The sequence below is a fragment of the Rhipicephalus microplus genome, chromosome X (genome assembly GCF_043290135.1).
Source record: "Rhipicephalus microplus isolate Deutch F79 chromosome X, USDA_Rmic, whole genome shotgun sequence".
Classification (NCBI taxonomy): Eukaryota; Metazoa; Arthropoda; class Arachnida; order Ixodida; family Ixodidae; genus Rhipicephalus; species Rhipicephalus microplus.
Window position 1 is genome coordinate 143235700 of NC_134710.1, and position 19760 is coordinate 143255459.

The window sequence follows — 19760 nt, forward strand, 5'->3', positions numbered from 1 at the left end:
ATGATAATCAAAAATATTTGGTGGTTTTATCGATCTTGGCTCCGTCAATGATCACACATTTGTGTCAATGACGTCGTAGCGCGAAGCCCTGGCGCGGACGGTGAGGGGTGTCCCTACGGACTGCGGTGGTGTTGGCGTAGCTGATGTTGCGATGGTTCAATAACGCTCAGCGATTGCTCGATCACCTCGCGAACATTTGAGATTGAAGCCACTTTGTGTTGAATGTGATTTGAGTTGGGTGTGAAATTTCCCAGTGTGATCGTATACGTGCTTTACTCTTCAATTCACGAATCTACTGATGGGAAAATCTGCACAATATTGCATTGTAAGCGAAAATAAAGATGCCATATTAAAAAAAAAACCGTGCAGACTTTGCTTGCTACTGCCTTTTGCTTTCGTTGTCCGATACACGACTACGTCTCTACTTCACTCTTAGTTAACCCATTCTGTGAAAATCGGGCGTGTTAAGCCAGTGTCAGAGCGTCACGTCTTGCTCTTACGTGATCACCTTCTTTGTTTTGACACTTCGTAAGACCAGAAACCGAGACTGGCTGTCGATTAAGCTGTTATGGCAAATTATTTATGGTGATCCGAAGGTTGACAGTATTTTATTTTAGTGGTTTTGTGGTCCAGATCTATAAGTTGAAGCAAAAAAAAAAAGAGAATTTGAAAGTGTCATCTAAATACTACCTTCACAATTTCAAGGTTACCGTGCTCGTCGCGAGAAAACACATGGTAAGCGAGAAAACGCGTGAAAAATAAATTTAGGTGGCGACGCCATCTTGACGTTTACGCAACAAACATCGGGATGTCATAGATTTCGACAGCGTCTAATATGCACTACGAATTTTCTAATCTGGAAAAATGAGGTACATTGACCTCTGAGGTGGCTACATGCTCAAGGTACTAAGTTTCAGGAAATTTCGTTAAGGCAATGCCGCCAAGATACGACAAATACACTTTGAATACGCTTTGAAACTCTAACTTTGGTTTAGCCCCACCGTGGTGGTCTACTGGCTAAGGTACTCGGCTGCTGACCCGCAGGTCGCGGGTTTGAATCCCGGCTGCGGTGGCTGCATTTCCGATGGAAACGGAAATGGTGTAGGCCCGTGTGCTCAGATTTGGGTGCATGTTAAAGAACCCCAGGTGGCCGAAATTTCCGTAGCCCTCCACTACGGCGTCTGTCATAATCATATGGTGGTTTTGGGACGCTAAACCCCACATATTATAACCATCATCATCATCTAACTGATTTGTTCAAGATTAAATTAACGGCATGAGAGTCCTCAGTACAATTTATCAATCTAAGTCGATTCATTGTTTCACTTCAGTGTCCCTTTAAAGCCGTCGCCTTTGTTCGGTGAAATACGAAGGATTATATTACCAGCATGATTTAGCTTGTACGATGTAACATTTTTTAAATTTCATTGTCAGTTTCATTTGTTAAAACACATAGGTTCATTCTAAGTAGTATGCAGACTTTATTGTTGAACATTGTAATTTCTCTTATACGTTTAGTGCCTGTATTCTTGTACAACTGGACTATGATAATTCCCGACCCGGTGAGCTTTCGCGAAGCCTTTGACTTCATAGTTACATCGTGAAGCACCTTACAAGGTGGACATGCATGGCTAAACTATTTACGAAGCGGCTGAGTGATTTACTTCTCAAAGTGTTTCGTAATGCAGATTTGTTTTTTTTTCTTTTTTTTCAGGTTACGGATCGTGTCACACTATCTCTCGGAGCAAGACTTATTATGAAGTCTCGGAGTGACGGAAAGCGGAACGAGTTTAAAAAGAAGCATCGATGGTTTGAAAAGCAAGCGAGAAAACAACCTACAAGAAAAAAGAGCATCGTATATACGCGGATTGTCATGTGGAAGGTTGCAAGGTCCAACTACGGTGGGAAAGTGTAAAAACGACAGATATATTTCAAGTTGGGTGGCTCAAACGCTAAGGACGGCTAATAGGCGAGCTCGAGCTGGCGTGCTTCGGAAATGGCTTGTAGGGTCTATTTTGCGAGTACCCGAAGTCAACCCGAGATTTCGTGAACGCTTCATAATGTCAGATTCAGTATTCCTTCACTATATCCAAGCTTACTCCGCTTCTATATCCTCTGTTGTGTCGGATCCATCTTGCATGCTCTACCGAGGCCCGTGTGCTCAGATTTGGGTGCACAAAATTTATGGAGCCCTCCACTACGGCGTCTTTCATAATCATGTGGGGGTTTTGGTATATTAAACCCCACATATCAATCAATAAATCAATCAATCAATCAATCAATTGAAATGCTGTAGCGGCTCCTCTGTACAAATGCCGATGTCTGGCTGTGCGTTTCGACGGCCTGATACGTCTGCATTACCATACTAGAGAAAAAATTTGCCGGCTGATAAGGAAGTTGCGCATGTGTGTGTTTTCAGAAAACAATTGGGGAAGCTATAATATACGCACTAGTTGTGCGAAGACTGAGGTTAAAGCAGCAGAGCTAGATGGTTTACCCTCTTGCTTTCTTCTTCCTAGCTTACATTTCTCACCACTTGCTATACTATACTATATGCGACTGTTGAAAAAAATGAACCGGAACGGAGCAACTAGAACACGTGACACCGGGAGGGAAGAAGAGAAAGCCGATGACACAGAGCTCGTGAGGGGCTCTGGTGAAGATGATGTTGACTGCGAACAGGTGTTGAAAAGGTGAAGATGATGTTGACTGCGAAGACGAAACAGCGCAGGATTACAGTGACAACATCAGCTACGCCATCGCGCGCGTGAAGTACTGGTTGCAAGGTCGTCAGCAAGCTACCACGACGCATGCTGAAGGCTCCGGATCAGAGACCTCGCGAGATCCGTCGATGCTCCGGACCATGCGAGAGAGCCCCGTCACAGATCGGTTGTACTGCCCATGCTACAGATACCTACCTTTGACGGCAACCTGCGTGACTGGCAGGCCTTTTGGGATCATTACCATGCCACGATCCACCGAAACCCCGACCTACCATGCGTCGAAAAATTCAAGATTTGTTTACGTACTTTACTGGCAGTGCTAAACGGTCAATCGAAGGAATCCGGTTAGCCGAGCAGAATTACGACATCGCTATTAAAACGCTCACGGATCGGTTCGAACGGCGAGATATTTTCATCAATGAGCACGTAGATCATCTATTGACGTTGACTCCTGTGAAGAGCTCATCAGAAGTCTAAACTTCGCACACTTCACGACAATGTGCTGTTCCGAGTGAGCGCTTTAGAAGGCCTTGGCGTGTCCTCGGATCAACACATCGTGGTACTGAGTCGGGTCATGATGCGCTGCTTGCCAGACAATCTGGCTATTATGTACCGACAAAAGATGAAAGAGGATGACTGCGCCAATAGTGGGACGCAGACTTCCGAACACAGACTGCGCCAAGCGAAGGGCCTGCTGACATTTTTTTCGCATTCAAGTTGAAGTGCGGGAGGAAGGTCGCCTGCAACCACGTCGCCGCTCCATGTCATCATCACATTCGTAGGAATGTGAAGATGACATGGCGACAGAAAGCCGAGACAGCACGTAATTCATATCATCGGCTTCAGCTGTTACTGGTTCCACTGCATCGATCAATCTAGTCTGCCCACTTTGCAACAACCAAGAGCGCAGCATTATGTCCTGCGCTGCGAATTTGTCAGCGGACGAAAAGCGAGTAAGGCTACAAAATAACAAGTGCTGTTTTCGCTGCGGTACTTGCAACCACGTCGCAAGGGCATGCATAAAGGCCATCACTCTCACGTGTGGCTCCTGCCGTCACCGCCACCTGATCATTCTGTGCGACCTGTCCAGACCCGTCATCCAGGGCCCAGTGCCTGCTGCGGAATCCGTTGCATTGGGAAGACCCCCTTCGCCAAGGCTTCGAACCATTACAACCGCCCAAAGCACGCACGTCGGATGCACGGCTGTACTATTGCAGACGGGGCGCATATGGGCAAGGTCCGGAAATCAACGCCTCCTTGTTAGGGTTCTGTGGGACAGCGGTAGCCAGCGCAGCTATATTCGTGCAGACGCGGTCAGAATCCTTCAGTGTACCGTCATTGCAAGGGAAGAACTTTCAATATGACATTTGGAAGCTCCAAGGCTCAGAAGCGACTTTGTGCCGACCGTGTCTCCGTGCGGCTGCGCAGTCGATTTAGCGATGGTGAGGTGGAGTTAGAAGCCTTGACAAGTTCCGTAACGAGTCCACCGCTAGAGCACCATATCTTGCAGATGCTCCTCGAAAAAGAGTACCACGTGGCGGACGCATGTCAATAGAATACGTGGCAAGAAGGCGACATCACCGTGCTGATAGGATCTGACGCCTATCGAAAGGTGACCACCGGCAAGATTGACCGCATCAACGAGACGCTAACGGCGATTTAAACAACGTTTGGATGGATGGTACAAGGATTCTTATCGTCGGACATGCAGTACTCGTCCAGCGCACTGTTCATATCGAGCCGCAATTCTTCTCCACCAGACATAGATGTATCGTCGATGTGGCGTCTTGATGCCATCGGGATCGATGGAAGCTATTCACAACCGCTGGAGATCGACGCGCACCTCTCCGCATTTGAGCGCTACATGACAAAGAAAGGTAGACGTTATCAGGTGTCGCTCATGGTGGAACAACCAGGACTACCAGCCGGAAACAGTAATCGCCGACTGGTAGAATAGTGACTACAACGTCAAATCAACCGTTTCCGAGAGTAGCCAACGTTATTAGAAAAATACGATTTGGTTATTAACGCTGTAGGGAACTATGCGAACGACGACGAAGTAGCATGAAACGGCAAGCCACAGCGTTGGTGCACACGCGTGGCCCGAGCTTGCGTTTATTTTGTATTTTCGGCCTGTTGGCGTTCCTCGCTCTTCTGGCGTTTCTCGGCCTTCCAGTAGGTCTGTACGTAAATAAATTGCGTGACATCTGGCGGAGGTGTGTGGACTCCCGTACAAACCTGGAACTTCGCTCCCGTAAGCTTCCCCCTCTACGTGACACGAACATGGCCACCGAGACGCCTCTCCAGGTGGGACCTTCGACCGTCCATGTCACTTGCGGCGCCGTGTATCCTCAACGAGACCCTCCTATCTTCACGTGCTCCACTGAGTCGGACGTCGAAGATTGGTTGGCGAGGTACGACAAAGTCGGCGCAAGTAACAAATGGGACGACCAAAGTAAGCTGTGCTACGTCACATTCTACCTTGCGGACACCGCGCAACTGTGGTTTAATAACCACGCAGCTGACGTTACTACGTGGTCTGCATTCAAGACTGCTATTACGGACGTCTTTGGACGACCTGCGGCACGCAAGCTTCAAGCCGAGCACCGTTTACGTCACCGTGCGCAGCAACCAGGCGAGACCTACACGGGCTGCATTGAAGATGTGTTGCATCTATGCAACCGCATCAACTCTACCATGCCTGAGGAAGAAAAAAATCAGGCACATATTGAAAGGCATTGACGACGGCGCCTTTCAGATGTTGCTCGCGAGAAATCCCCCCACAATTGCTGTCCTCGTTTCCCTCTGTCAAAGCTTCGATGAATTGCGTAGGCAGCGCGCAATTGCTCGTCAAGCCCTCACGACGCCAGACACGCTCGCAAGCTTGCACCTAGCTGCCCATCCTACCGATCAGCAGCCGCTGCTTTCGACAATCAGGGACTTCGTCCGCGAAGAGGTAGCGCGCCAGCTGTCACTGCTGCCACTGACACATGAGCCCACGCAAGCTTTGGCACCGGACCTCCAACACGTCATTCGGACCCAAGTCGCTGAGGCCCTTCCGCCGATGCATCAGCAACCACCAGTCACTACGCCTCTCACGTACGCCGCCGTCGCTGCTCGGCCTACGCAACAGCGTGTGCCGTATGCTCAAGCTGCCACCCCGCCCTATGTCGTGCCTATAACCCCAATTGCTGCGCCGTATCCCTACGCGAGATCTTCAGCTCCATTTTACCGTCGAGCAGACGCTTGGAGGACGCCGGATAATAGGCCCATCTGTTTCGCCTGTGGTATCGCTGGACACGTCGCCCGCCACTGTCGCCGAGATCCCCCTCCAGTCGACACCGTGGGCAGGCCAATGGCGTCGTCGTCTAGGACGCCATCAAGGTACACCACTGACGGTCCTCGACCCTACGCAAACCATCGCCCCGACGACGCTCCCTGTCATCAATGCGTCGCCGACCTGCTACGGAAGAGGGAAACTGATCGCTGCAGCTCCGGAGGCAACAGCTGCATACAATTCGAACTGCTTAAGGCCTCCATCTTTCTTGCCGCAAAACGTTATTGACGTCAATGTTGAGGGGACCGCCGCACAAGCGCTTATCGACACAGGGGCCGCCGTTTCCATAATTTGTGAGACCTTATGCCGCAAGTTGAAAAAGGTGACGACGCGGGCTTGATGCTCCACACGGCCAACTCGCAGTGCATAGAACTTACAGCTGTGTGCACTGCACGTGTCATTATCCAAGGTGAACTTTATGCCATTGAATTTTTTGTGCTGGCATCATGCTCCCATGAAGTCATTCTTGGATGGGACTTTCTTTCGCGTCATCGGGCCATCATAGATTGCTCACGTGCAGAAGTTGCCCTTACACCGCTGCCAACCTCTTCTTTGGTGGATTCTCTTTCTGAAGCTTACAAACTTGTTGTTGCAGACACGGAAATAGCACCGAGAACATCCAACCTTGTAGCCCTGACCTGTACGGCCGCTCCTGCCGGAACTGTTTTGTTCACTCCGTCTGACGTATTTACCCGCCGCCGTAGCCTACATCTGCCCTTTGCCGTACTCACCGTGGAATCCGGTGCTACCGCCATGCTCGTCGCGAACTCGCTATCGTCGCCAGTTACCTTACTTCGCGGAGAATGTTTGGGTAACATACAAGACGTTGACTTCTTGCGCCCTCTAGAGTTCGCCGAACACCCACCTCACCTCCAGCTCAATGCTATGACGCCACCTGTGGCCACACTGCCCGCGCCAGACTCATTCCAGCCCTCTGTTGCCGCTGAGCTATCGCCGACACAAATAAGGGAACTCTTGTCCCTTCTTCGAGAGTTCCGTTCTGCCTTCGATTGCGCTCAACCATCTTTAGGTCGCACAGCGAGCATCACGCACCACATTGACACCGGTACTCATGCTCCTTTACGCCAACGACCATATCGAGTTTCAGCGGAAGAGCGCCGTATTATCAACGAACAAGTCGACGATATACTCAAGCGTGGTGTCATCCAGCCATCGCAGAGCCCTTGGTCGTCCCCTGTTGTACATGTGCGCAAAAAGGAAGGGTCTATCTGATTCTGTGTCGACTACCGCCGGCTCAATAAGATAACTCGCAAGAATGTGTGCCCGTTGCCACGCATCGACGATGCTCTCGATTGCTTGCAAGGTGCAGAATATTTCTCCTCTTAAGATTTACGCTCAGGATTTTGGCAAGTTCCAATGGCTGATCCTGACCGATCGAAGACTGCACTTGTAACACCTGATGGGTTGCATGAGTTTAACGTCATGCCGTTTGGACTCTGCAACGCCCCAGCTACCTTCGAACGGATGATGGACACCATCCTTCGCGGCTACAAGTGGAACACGTGCCTTTGCTACCTAGACGACATCGTCGTTTTTTTCTCGCGACTTTTTGACTCACCTTGTTCGTCTTCGTGCTATTCTCACGTGTCTCACCTCTGCTGGCCATCAACTTAACATAAAGAAGTGCCATTTTGCCGCACGTCAGCTTACTATAGTGGGTCACGTCGTCTGAAAAGAGGGTGTTCTCCCGGATCCGGCAAAACTCCGCGCCGTGGCCGACTATCCGGAGCCCAATTCCATCAAGACGCTTCGAAGTTTTATCGGCCTGTGCTCATACTTTTGTCGATTTGTGCGCAACTTCTCTTCCATCATCGCGCCTCTTACCAACCTGTTGACAACTTCCAAAGGCATTTCTGCTTGGTCAAAAGAGTGCGACGAATCCTTCACCGCGCTTCGGCGGTTATTATTATCACCTCCAATACTACGTCATTTTGACCCCGATGCGCCTACGGAGGTCCACACCGACGCCAGTGGTGTCGGTCTTGGTGCTGTATTGGCTCAACGAAAACCAGGGTACCAAGAATACGTGGTCGCTTACGCGAGTCGAACCCTCAAGAAAGGCGAGTGTAATTATTCCGTCACGAAGAAAGAGTGCCTCGCAATTGTCTGGGCTTTGACGAAGTTCCGCCCATACCTTTATGGCCGCCCTTTCGAAGTCGTCACGGACCACCACGCTCTATGCTGGCTATCATCGCTCAAAGACCCGTCGGGGCGCCTTGGTCGTTGGGCGCTTCGCCTACAGGAATACGACATTCGTGTTGTATACCGATCCGGCCGCAAGCACTCCGACGCTGATGCGCTATCCCGCTCGCCGCTACCGGCCGACCCAACCTCCTCGTCACCTTCTTCAGCTGTCATAACACCAATCTTCACAGACATGGCATCGGAACAACGCAAAGATGTGTGGATTTCTCAACTCCTCGCCTTTCTGACTGATCCGTTAGCTAATTTGGTCTCAAGAACTATCGGCCGTCAAGCCACACATTTCGCTATTCGAGACGACTACTCTATCGGCGGAATTACACGTCTGAAGGTCGGAGGTGGCTGTTAGTGATACCCAACCACATGCGCTCGGAAATCTGTACTGCTTTCCACAACGACCCGCAAAGCGCTCACGCTGGCGCTCTCAAAACGTACAACCGTCTACGTCAGCGGTACTACTGGCGCGGCATGTACACATTTGTCCGCAAGTACGTACGTGCTTGTACTGCATGCCAGCGACGTAAAGTCCCACCTCAACGCCCTGCCGGTACACTTCAGCCTCTGCCTTGTCCAGCGCGTCCATTTGACCGCGTCGGTATCGACTTGTACGGACCACTTCCCACGTCGTCTTCTGAAAATAGGTGGATAATTGTCGGCGTGGACCACCTCACGCGTTACGCGGAGACGGCAGCACTACCCGCAGCAACCGCGAGGGAAGTTGCGTTTTTCATCTTGCGCAACTTTGTTTTTCGCCATGGTGCTCCCCGCGGACTTTTGAGCGACCGGGGGCGTGTTTTCTTGTCTGACGCCATTCAAGCGTTGCTCGCTCAGTGCAACATGGTTCATCGCATGACGACAGCATATCACCCGCAGACGAATGAATGGCCTCAAAGAACGATTTAATCGCACTCTCGGTGATATGTTGACGATGTACACAGCTTCAGACCAGACCAATTGGGACACTGTCCTTCCATTCGTCACGTATGCGTATAACACCGCTACGCACGCGACAACAGGGTTCTCCCCTTTCTTTTTGTTGTATGGACGCGAACCATCGTGCACGCTGGACACTATCCTGCCATACATGCCCGACTCCTGTGAGTACACTGCAATTTCTGATGTTGCCAGGAACGCAGAAGATTGCAGACGATTGGCCCGTTCACTGACAACCGAGGACCAAGGCCACCAGAAGCTACGGCATGACACCGACCGACATCTCTCTACTTTCACGACTGGTGCTCTCGTTTAGCTCTGGATTCCACCGAGCACTCCTGACCTTTCGTCGAAATTACTGGCACGATACCACGGGCCCTACCGCATTATCGCCCGTACGTCACCAGTCAATTATGAGATTGAGCCTTTGACACAGTCTCATGACTTACGCCGTCGTGGCCGAGAAATTGTGCATGTGAGTCGCCTGAAGCCGTATTACGACCCCGCTATAGTGACTACGCCTTAAGTCGCCTGGTTGGCTACGCTATTCACCGGGGGCCAATGTAGGGAACTATGCGAACGACGACGAAGTAGCATGAAACGGCAAGCCAAAGCGTTTGTGCAACGCGCGACCCGAGCTTGCGTTTGTTTTTTATTTTCGGCCTGTTGGCGTTCCTCGCTCTTCTGGCGTTCCTCGGCCTTCCAGTAGGTCTGTACGTAAATAAATTGCGTGACACCGCATATTTCGATGACGGACATGCTGAGAAGGTGCAAGAAGATCAGCCAGTCGGACATAATGTATACTATATGCCTCATCACGCAGTAGTTCGTCGGGACGCCGTCAAAACGAAACCTCGAGTGGTGTTTGATACGTCATCACATGAAGCTGGTCGTCCCTGCCTCAACGATTTCCTATCGAAGGGCATCAAACTCGGCGTGGACATTGTCCAGCTACTGCTGAACTTTAGATGCCACCCTGTCGTTCTTGCAGCCGACATAAAAAAGGCATACCTTCAACTGTTCATTCGGCCCGAAGATTGTGACCTTCTGAGGTTTTCGTGGTTGGAACAACGGCCAATAAGGAAGAGCCCATGCCACCGATTACAACTTGGAAGATGGCCAGAGTACCGTTTGGAGCTGCATCAAGCCCGTTTCTTTTGGCGGCTACAATTCGTCATCACCTGTTATTTTGTCAGCAGAACTATCCAGAAACCGTAGCCTTATTGGAGCACGCGTTCTACGTAGATAATCCTATCATCGGGCTACCCAGCACGTGGGAGGCAATGAAGGTATATGAAGAAACGAAACAACTATTCTACGAGGCAAGCATGGAAATTCGCAAGTGGGCCTCGAATTGCGGCCAGCGGAAAAAAGATTCTTGCGTGACAGCTGCGCCATCGAAAATGAAGCTGGAGACAATCTAATGATGAAGGTTTTAGGTGTTCCCTGGGAAAGTTCAGGCGATCACCTTATCCTGGGCACTGAGCTCGCAGCTATGTTTGGCGCCGTAAAGCCGATTACCAAACGTACAACACTGAAAACCTTGGCCGGAGTATATGACTCACTGGGTTACCTAACTCCATTTACCATGAAGGCTAAAATAGTATTCCATAATCTATGGTAGAAAAATCTTGCATGAGACGCCAGTATGCCTGAAGGTGAATAGGCCGAATGGAATAGTTGGTGTTCTGAGCTGTCCGAGACTCGTCCGTCACTATTCCACGATATAAATTCTTACGAGACAGTAATAAGCCCTTTTTATTTGAGCTGCACATCTTCGCAGATGCGAGTCCTAGAGCATACGGTGCTTGCATTTACGTACGAGTGAACTTGCCACACGAAACGCGCATCACGCGACTCTTGATCAGCAAGGGCCGACTTGCTCCTTTTAAAATGGTATCGCTTCCACGCCTGGAGCTGCTGGCATGCACCATCGCGGTGTGGCTTATACGCTATGCGCAAAAGGTCCCTTTTTTCCCAATAGGCCACTGTTGCCTTTTGGACGGACTCGCTTGTGGCACTAAACTGGATAAAGAGTTCAGTGACTAAGTTGGTACCATTTGTAGCACACCGTGTCACTGAAATCGAGCTGCATACCAGACCTTCCCAATGGTTTAACTGTAGCAGCAAAGAAAATCCCGCCGATGTCATTACTCGAGGACTATCGCTTTCGGGTCTTACCAAATCGTCCAAGTGATGACATGGCCCAAGCTGGTTGTGCGACAAAACGAGGTCTTGCGAAGGTATAGACGTCAGCAAATCTAACGAAAAAATACTGTTCACCGAACCGCAGCAACCGAAAAATGATCGAGGATTTTCCGCAGAAATTACATCCGTTTGTTCATCTGCCAATAATGCTCGCCACGGTGTCGTGCCCCTAGAAAACTACAGTCTTTTAGCAAGACTGCTAAGAGTAACTGCATGAATCCAGCGTTTCAGCCGCCGCGCAAGATGCTTCCCATCAGCGTCTGGTCTCTGACAGCAGAATAATTATTTGAAGCTCAGTATTATTGGTTGCATATAATGCAGGAAGACTCGTTCCCAATCGAGGTCCAAGCGCTGCAGAAAAGTCTGCCATTACCTTCAACATCCCCTGTACTTCGTTTGTGCCCATTTATGGATGAGGATGACCTACTTCGCGTTGGTGGGCAACTGCAAGAGCTGCACGCTGAACAGGACATTCGTCACCCCATTTTACTATGAAGTGATCAAAAGCTCACCAGCTTGCTTGTTTCGGCAGCACATATGCGTACGATCCACGGTGGTGCTGAAGCAACCATCACGGAGCTTCGAGAGCGTTTCTGGTTATTGAGAGGGCGTGAAACCGTGAAGAGGATAATTTTTTAATGTAGAATGTGCAAACGCTGGAAAACGACAGGGGAGACAGCACCAATGGCCCAACTTTCTCGCGAAAGAATTACGGAAACCAGCCCTTTCACGGTCGTTGGGCTTGATTACTGCGGGCCGCTGTACGCGAAGTCAGCAAGCGGTCCAAGAAGGACTTACATACTTTTGTTTTCGTGCGCCGTCACACGCGCCATTCCCCTTGAGCTAACATGAGACATGACCACCGCCACAACTTTGCTCGCCTTTCGTCGTTTCGTCGCACGCCGCGGTGTACCCTCAATTGTATACTTTGACACCCCCAAACGTTTCGGAGTTGTGCTAAATGGTTTGAATCTGCGCTAACTGCTCTTCACGATTACGCCCCGGAGATCAGGATACAATGAAAGTTTATCGCAGAACGCGCTCCATGGTGGGGTGGAAGGTGGGAGCGCCTCATTCGTACGACAAAAACTGCGCTCAAGAAGTCACTCGGACGCAGTAGTCTTAACGTGGAAGGCCTCACAACAGTGCAGCGTGAGGTTGAAGCTGCGATCAACATCAGACCCCTCACCTATCTTGGAAGGAAGTGAGCCTAACGAGCTACAGCCCTTAACTCCATCGCATTTCTGGCTGGGTAAACACAGCACATCATTGCCACAACAGTGGCTATCAGAGCCTCACGTATTCGTTGATCTGCAACGAAAGGCTAGTCATCGCCGGCGTCCAACAGTGGAACTTTGGAAGAGATGGAAACGAGCGTACCTGCTGTTGCTGCGGTCGGCACACAATCGCTCGACATGCCCAACAACAGAGCTCCGATTTGGTGATGTAGTGCTCTTGCAAGAAGACACGGCACCAGCGACGTCATGGAAAATGGGCAGAGTGCTTGAGCTATTGCCAGGGAGAGATAACATTGTGCGCACTTGCTCCATCCGTCTCGCCAACGGTTCTGTTGTGAATCGCCCTGTGCAAAAGATTTGCTTGCTCGAAGCCTCTGATTCACCTTGGACCGCCCCGGTTGATGTTCAAAAAATGAACCGGAACGGAGCAACTAGAACGCGCGACACCGGGAGGGAAGAAGAGAAAGCCGAGGACACAGAGCTCGTGAGGGACGGCTGGAGAGATATTTCGCAATGAACGCCGAATAAAGTCGCGTTGTCTCTTACGGTTTGGGCGCCAGTCGTTTTGTAATGCGACTATGCTAGGCTTTACTTTTTCCCTTCGTTTCCATGCATCTCTCTCCACCGTCACTTTTTTCCCCACTGCCTTGATATACTATTCTGTATGTGACTATGCTAGGGATTACTCTTTGCCTTCGTTTCCCATGCATCTCTCCCCACACTCACGTTCTTTCCCCACTGCCTTGCTATACTATACTATATGAGACTATGCTAGGCTTTACTCTTTCCCTTCGTTTCCCTTCTCGTGACCTTCCTCCTTTCCATTCTCAGTGCCCTCGCGTAATTCTTCGTCACCCTCACTTTCTTTCCCACATTGTGTACTCCACACTATACATGGCTTTGATATGCTTTACGTTGTCCCACCTTACCGCTCTCACATCGACCCTCCCTTTCTTATCACACCCCCCATATAGTTATCGTTTTTATTATTGTACTTTCGCCTGTAGCAACGCAGTCTTATGGTTCCCTTATGCCTTTTCTGCTCGGCCATCCAGCGTACCTGGATGGCCAAGCAGATACGCGCAATCGACGACAATGGTACGGTATACACTGATCAGGCATCCACTGATCAAGCAATGGTATCCACTGATCAGGCAACAATATTATAACATTTTGAAAGAAATTCAAAACGTCTACCAGCCATGCTTTGTTCGATCTTTTGTGGAATCAACCTACTACATGTCTTGAATGAAATGGGATTTGATTGCATGGCCTCTTAACTGAACCTTTCATTAGCGACTATGTTTGTATGAAAGTCTTGCGTTCTGCGAATTGTCCAGGGCTACACGAATGAGGTCGCCAGCCGCCCGCGCAAGCTTAGCTCGGTCACATTGCGCAGATTCAATCCCAGTTAGATGCTGCAAAGAATACAAAATGAATAAATGCTCTTGCTGCAGAAAAAACAACAACAACAACAAAGTTCTGTGTGCATCTGTCTTGCAAAGAAGAATAAACGTTTTCAAGTTCCTGTGGAACGGAATCATTGGGTATAGATAGCTATTACAACGTACTATGAAATTAAGTGTTTCTTAAAGTGAGGTTTCTTTCTCTCCACATATTCAAATGTCGTGTGCTCGCGGCTGCGTTCGCCGCTTGCGCAATGGGGTGAAATCTTTTGATAATTCTACGAAGTCGGTTTGTTTTTCGAGAGACCTCATAAAGTGGTTGAGATGTTTGTAGGTGGAAACACGGAATGAAAAGCAGACAAAAAAAGGTACTCCCTACTGCAATATCCTTCATTTACTGTGATCTTTTTATGAAAAATGGCAATATATGCTAATAAAAATAAGTACCGTAGCTTGCACTGGAAGTACACTGCTATACAGACAGCGGAGCTGATGAGCACCTGTAAGTTGGGCTGCAGCTGTTGCTTTGTAGGAAAGTTTGGCAAATTTTCTCTTTCTTTATTCCTGTGTTTCTTCTTCTCTATTTTCTCGGTTTCTGGTGTATGTCTTTTTGTTTGCCCCTCGGTTTATTTCTGTTTCCCCCTCTCGATGTCTGTCTATCATTCAATATTCGTATTTTTTCTCTATCGTCCCTTTTTTTCTCTCTATTCATTTTTCTCTTTTTAGATGCTCTTTATTCCTTTGTTTTTTGTCCTTCCTTTTGTCGTCTCTATTTCTCTCTTGATTCCTGTGCTCAGCCTTGCTCTGTCCCCTGATCAAATTCAATTCAATGCCTGGTTTGCTTATCTTTCAAGAGCATTCATAAAAAAATAAAAAATAACGCCTGGCCGGCGCCTTGTGTCACTTGGTGCGCCATTGCTAACAGATAGAACTGGAGCTCTGTTTGGGTCGCTTGCATATAATTATTTGACTCTATACAAATATAAACGCGACCATACCTTGATTCACTTTATTTAGAATCATTACTGTGGTCTTGTTTTGCAGGACAAAACAATGATGTAGAATATCTATCTATCTATCTATCTATCTATCTATCTATCTATCTATCTATCTATCTATCTATCTATCTATCTATCTATCTATCTATCTATCTATCTATCTATCTATCTATCTATCTATCTATCTATCTATCTATCTATCTATCTATCTATCTATCTATCTATCTATCTATCTATCTATCTATCTATCTATCTATCTATCTATCTATCTATCTATCTATCTATCTGTCTGTCTGTCTGTCTGTCTGTCTGTCTGTCTGTCTGTCTGTCTGTCTGTCTGTCTGTCTGTCTGTCTGTCTGTCTGTCTGTCTGTCTGTCTGTCTGTCTGTCTGTCTGTCTATCTATCTATCTATCTATCTATCTATCTATCTATCTATCTATCTATCTATCTATCTATCTATCTATCTATCTATCTATCTATCTGTCTGTCTGTCTGTCTGTCTGTCTGTCTGTATCTATCTATCTATCTATCTATCTATCTATCTATCTATCTATCTATCTATCTATCTATCTATCTATCTATCTATCTATCTATCTATCTATCTATCTATCTATCTATCTATCTATCTATCTATCTATCTATCTATCTATCTATCTATCTATCTATCTATCTATCTATCTATCTATCTATCTATCTATCTATCTATCTATCTATTTCACTTGCCTGTGGCTTTTAGCTCTCCTGGCCGTTTCAATAATGGCATATATGCCAAAATCGGTATGCCATAACATGACTGTATGACGAGCATAAATGTCTAGTCAGACATGGATATCATGATTTAAATGCCATGGTCTTGTTGCTTTTGCGGTGGTTTTGTTCACATGACATATTGCAAAACTGGTATGTATGACATGACTGCATGGCACATATAAATGAGAGGCCCTCACGTGGAAATCATGACATGCATGTCATTTAAGGCATGACTACACGCTACGCTCATTATTGCACTCGAAGTCGTTTCGCTAGCTTCACATATATCAAACTTGGTAATACCAGACGTGAATTGGTGACGAAGATATATGACTGGTGCAAACATGATAATAATGACATGTGTGTCATGTAAGAACATGATTATACATGCCATGCTAATGATGCGCTTGCGCCCGTTTCGCTATCTTCACATAATCAAATTTGGTATTACGTGATGTGAATGGAAGACGAAGGTAAATTACATATCCAAACATGATAAGCATGATATGTGTGCACGTAAAACATGACTAGATACTACGCTGATAGCGCGCTCAGGGCCGTTTCACTAGCTTCACATATACCAAATTTGGTTTAACGTGATGTGAATAGGCGACGAAGGTAACTTCACGTGCAAACATGATAATCACGACATGCGTGTCATGTAAAACATGAATGACTACATGCTACGTTCATATCGCGCTCGCGGCCGATTCGCTGGCTTCACATAAACCAAATTTGGAATCTCTTTACTTAAATGGACGACGAACACAAATGCCAGGCGCAGGCTTGATAATCATGGCATGCAAGTCATGTACGGCGTAAAATACATGCCTTCCAATGCTGGTGCTGGTATTGCAAACGTTAGTGGGGCCGTCATTACGTGACTGTAGACAACGTACTTGCGTCTTATTTCGATACGTGAGTGCGCATAACATTTTAAATTGTATTTACTGTGTACTACGTCCGTCCGCCTCGTAACGTTGGGCTGATTTTCATGTGACATATCAACCTTCCTCATTCGTGCTTCGCATATAGATTCCCACTGTTCGTGGGATCTGCCAATTTTTTCTAATTGTCTGTATCAAAAGCTTACTACAAGAAAAGCGACAGTGTGAAGCCAGGACAGCATTAAAACGATGTTCCGGAACTAGAAAGCATTGCGCCAACGCAGCTAATAAAACTGACGCTGGACCATGGTGCATAGCTTTTTAGGCGAAAGCTTCATAAAAAACGGGGGCGGACCACAAAGAATAGACGATACAAGCACTGGCGCTGCAAATGAAAGGAAGAGCTGTGATGAAGTTCGCCATGCGCATTCTCGAAGGCCAGGTTTTCGCCTTGTCGTTTCTAAGAATGAAGGACACGTGCGTTAAATCTCTAACCAATGGGGGGGGGGGGGGGGGGTTCCCGTCTTACTTATTGTATGCAACCTGTTTCTCCCTGTATGAAGACTGTGGGACTCTCTAGGTCCCCACCACCCACTTCTTCAGATGGCAAGCTTCCAGCGTATCATCCGGGGCAGCATCACCTTATCTTCCTTACCCGGTAACATACACCATGTCACCCTAAACAGGCCCGCGCCATTCACAAGAAGTGCAAGTGTGAACCCTCGTCTACTCGGACGATGCGTCTTACCTTGAACAAGCAGCCACAACAACTATTGCAACCATCAATGCATAGCTGCACGTGACGTCACTGTTGCTGCGGTCCTATTGCGGCGGCCATATTTATGAACCGCCGCTCAGACTATAGCCGTGCGTGCGAGCCGTATGATTGCGGTTACGAAGGAGCTGCACTGCCACTGTCGCTATCTTCCTCGCGATCGTTTTTTTTTCTTTTTGTGCATCATGCCGCCGGTTGTCACAGGGCAGCCGTTAAATGCGACGTCCTACTCAGAGTTGTTTGAAGCGCGTTCTTGCTACTAGGAGAAGGGGCACTTGTGCGACGGAGTGGATCCGTACACACTTCGACCCGGAACGGACACTACTTCAAATATCTCTGCCATCACAGAGGTGTCGCACGGTGACATCGTGAACTATTTGGTTTTCAGCACCAACTTTGTAACTTAGGCAAATTGAAGGCTTTCAAATCAGTGGAAGCGCACAACTTCTTCACCAGCGGCTGGGAAAAAAAAGCCTCTCTGCTTAGCTACTTCGCGACCGTAGAGTGAACGCCGTTGCAGAGGTAAGTCTAATGGTTCAACAAATTCATACATACGCCAGCGCCGAGTTATCAAACAGCGATACATGAACGCTGTCTTATGAACGAATGCTGATGTTTGCGCTCAGTTCTCACGAGAGTACAGCGAGGCGCTCAAGCAGCGGTGCGTTTTTCGATCGCGCCTCCCCGTTGGCGTGTTGCTGTTTGTTTTGTCGTAAACACAGATCGATGTACGTGTGTGTGAACGTAGTACTGATAAATTTGTCACTGCATGTGAACTGTCATCGGGAGGGAGCCGCATTCGGATTCATCTACACGAACGGATGTCTTGTGCAGCAGCAGAAATGCGCAATAAAATTTCAAAGTTGCCGAGGGGAAAATGGATGTGGAGATGTACTCATTCGCGTGAGTCATGGAGGATTTGCTCGGGACAGAAAGGTTCGTAATGCAGCATTCTTTGATTTTTCGTTAACCGGTGAACGGGCAGCGGTGACGCGTGGGCATCGGCGGCAGCACACGTCGGCGACGCTGGCTCAGCTGCTGCGCCCACGATCACCGCGTCTGCATGTCGTCGGCGCCGTTCGAACTCCGCTTGCCACTTATCTTGACGCCGTTTTCCCTCGTGCTCATGGCACGCAGCGCCTGTATGCTTGGAGCCGTAGCTGAATTGCAGAGACGGCCCCCAATCCGGGATCGTCTCGTCGAACAACGCGGACGGCCTTCCTACGAACACGAGAGCATCCACGTTAATTATTGTTTTTATGCTTCTTCTCTCTGTCGCTTACCTTCCACGAAGTGAGCTCCACAGACACGAACGTTGTCGTTTTGTTCGTCGAATCGCGCTCGCTTTTTTTCCTGCGTGCCAGCCAGGTCCTCCGATGGCCCGCGCTGAGCATTTTCGTACGCTTACATTGGTCTTCAATAACCTTCGGTATTAGAAAGAAGTTCGTACTCGAGGGCTGCTTCTTTGTTCCGCAACTGCAGCTACGATTAGAACAGCCTACAATTGCGCGTATAACCATCACGGAGGAAGAAACTCGTAGGTACAACGAGACGCGGCATAATAAGGCCTGACCATGGTTCATAAAAATGACCGACTCGCTCCGAGCAGTAACGTCAAGTGACGCAGGTGGAAGATAAAGAGAACCGGAGTTGCGTATCGATAGCCCGAAGCGATTCGATGCAAGCCGAGGAACCGGACCTATAGCCATAGCTCCTTTACAAGCCGACGTTGAAGTCATTACTGCCGACTCTCAAAAGCCGTGTCGCTAATGTCGGAATGCGTTCAAATACGTGACAATATATCGGCGAACTGCTGCCAAGAAGACCAGTCGCGATGACCTCAGCACCGCAGCTCCTCACGACATTTCTTGCAGAGACATCGTCAATCTCGGGGCTCGAGGTATTACCCATTGATCCCGCGCTTACAGGGGGCCGATTCTGAGAACAGGCAGCCCTAGTCTCCTTCCACGCATCACGGAACATTACAAGCTAACTCGCAAATTTTTCGAGAACCATTAGTGAATGGAACTGCCATAATAATACATGTGATTTGGGCTTGGCTGTAGCAAAACGTTCTTCACCATTTGTTATTGCTGTACTGTCATTGCTGCTCCTTTTGTATTTGTATTAACCAGCCTGCTTGCACGATGAGCCTGTAGGATTGCATAATAATAATAATAATAATAATAATAATAATAATAATAATAATAATAATAATAATAATAATAATAATAATAATAATAATAATAATAATAATAATAACCCTTACTCCGCAACACCA

The 19760-nt window shown here is 48.2% G+C and overlaps 1 protein-coding gene across 1 annotated transcript in view; it reads left to right on the forward strand.

Annotated features, from left to right (window-relative positions):
- The window catches only part of LOC119176736 (tyrosine-protein phosphatase non-receptor type 1), a 108820-nt gene extending 106913 nt beyond the window's left edge, over positions 1 to 1907 (forward strand). The window contains exon 9 of the mRNA XM_037428095.2: positions 1715 to 1907. Coding sequence (XP_037283992.1) covers positions 1715 to 1760 — 46 coding nt within the window. The 3' untranslated portion in view covers positions 1761 to 1907. The remainder of the gene's footprint in view (positions 1 to 1714) is intronic.
- The last annotated feature ends 17853 nt before the right edge of the window (positions 1908 to 19760 follow it).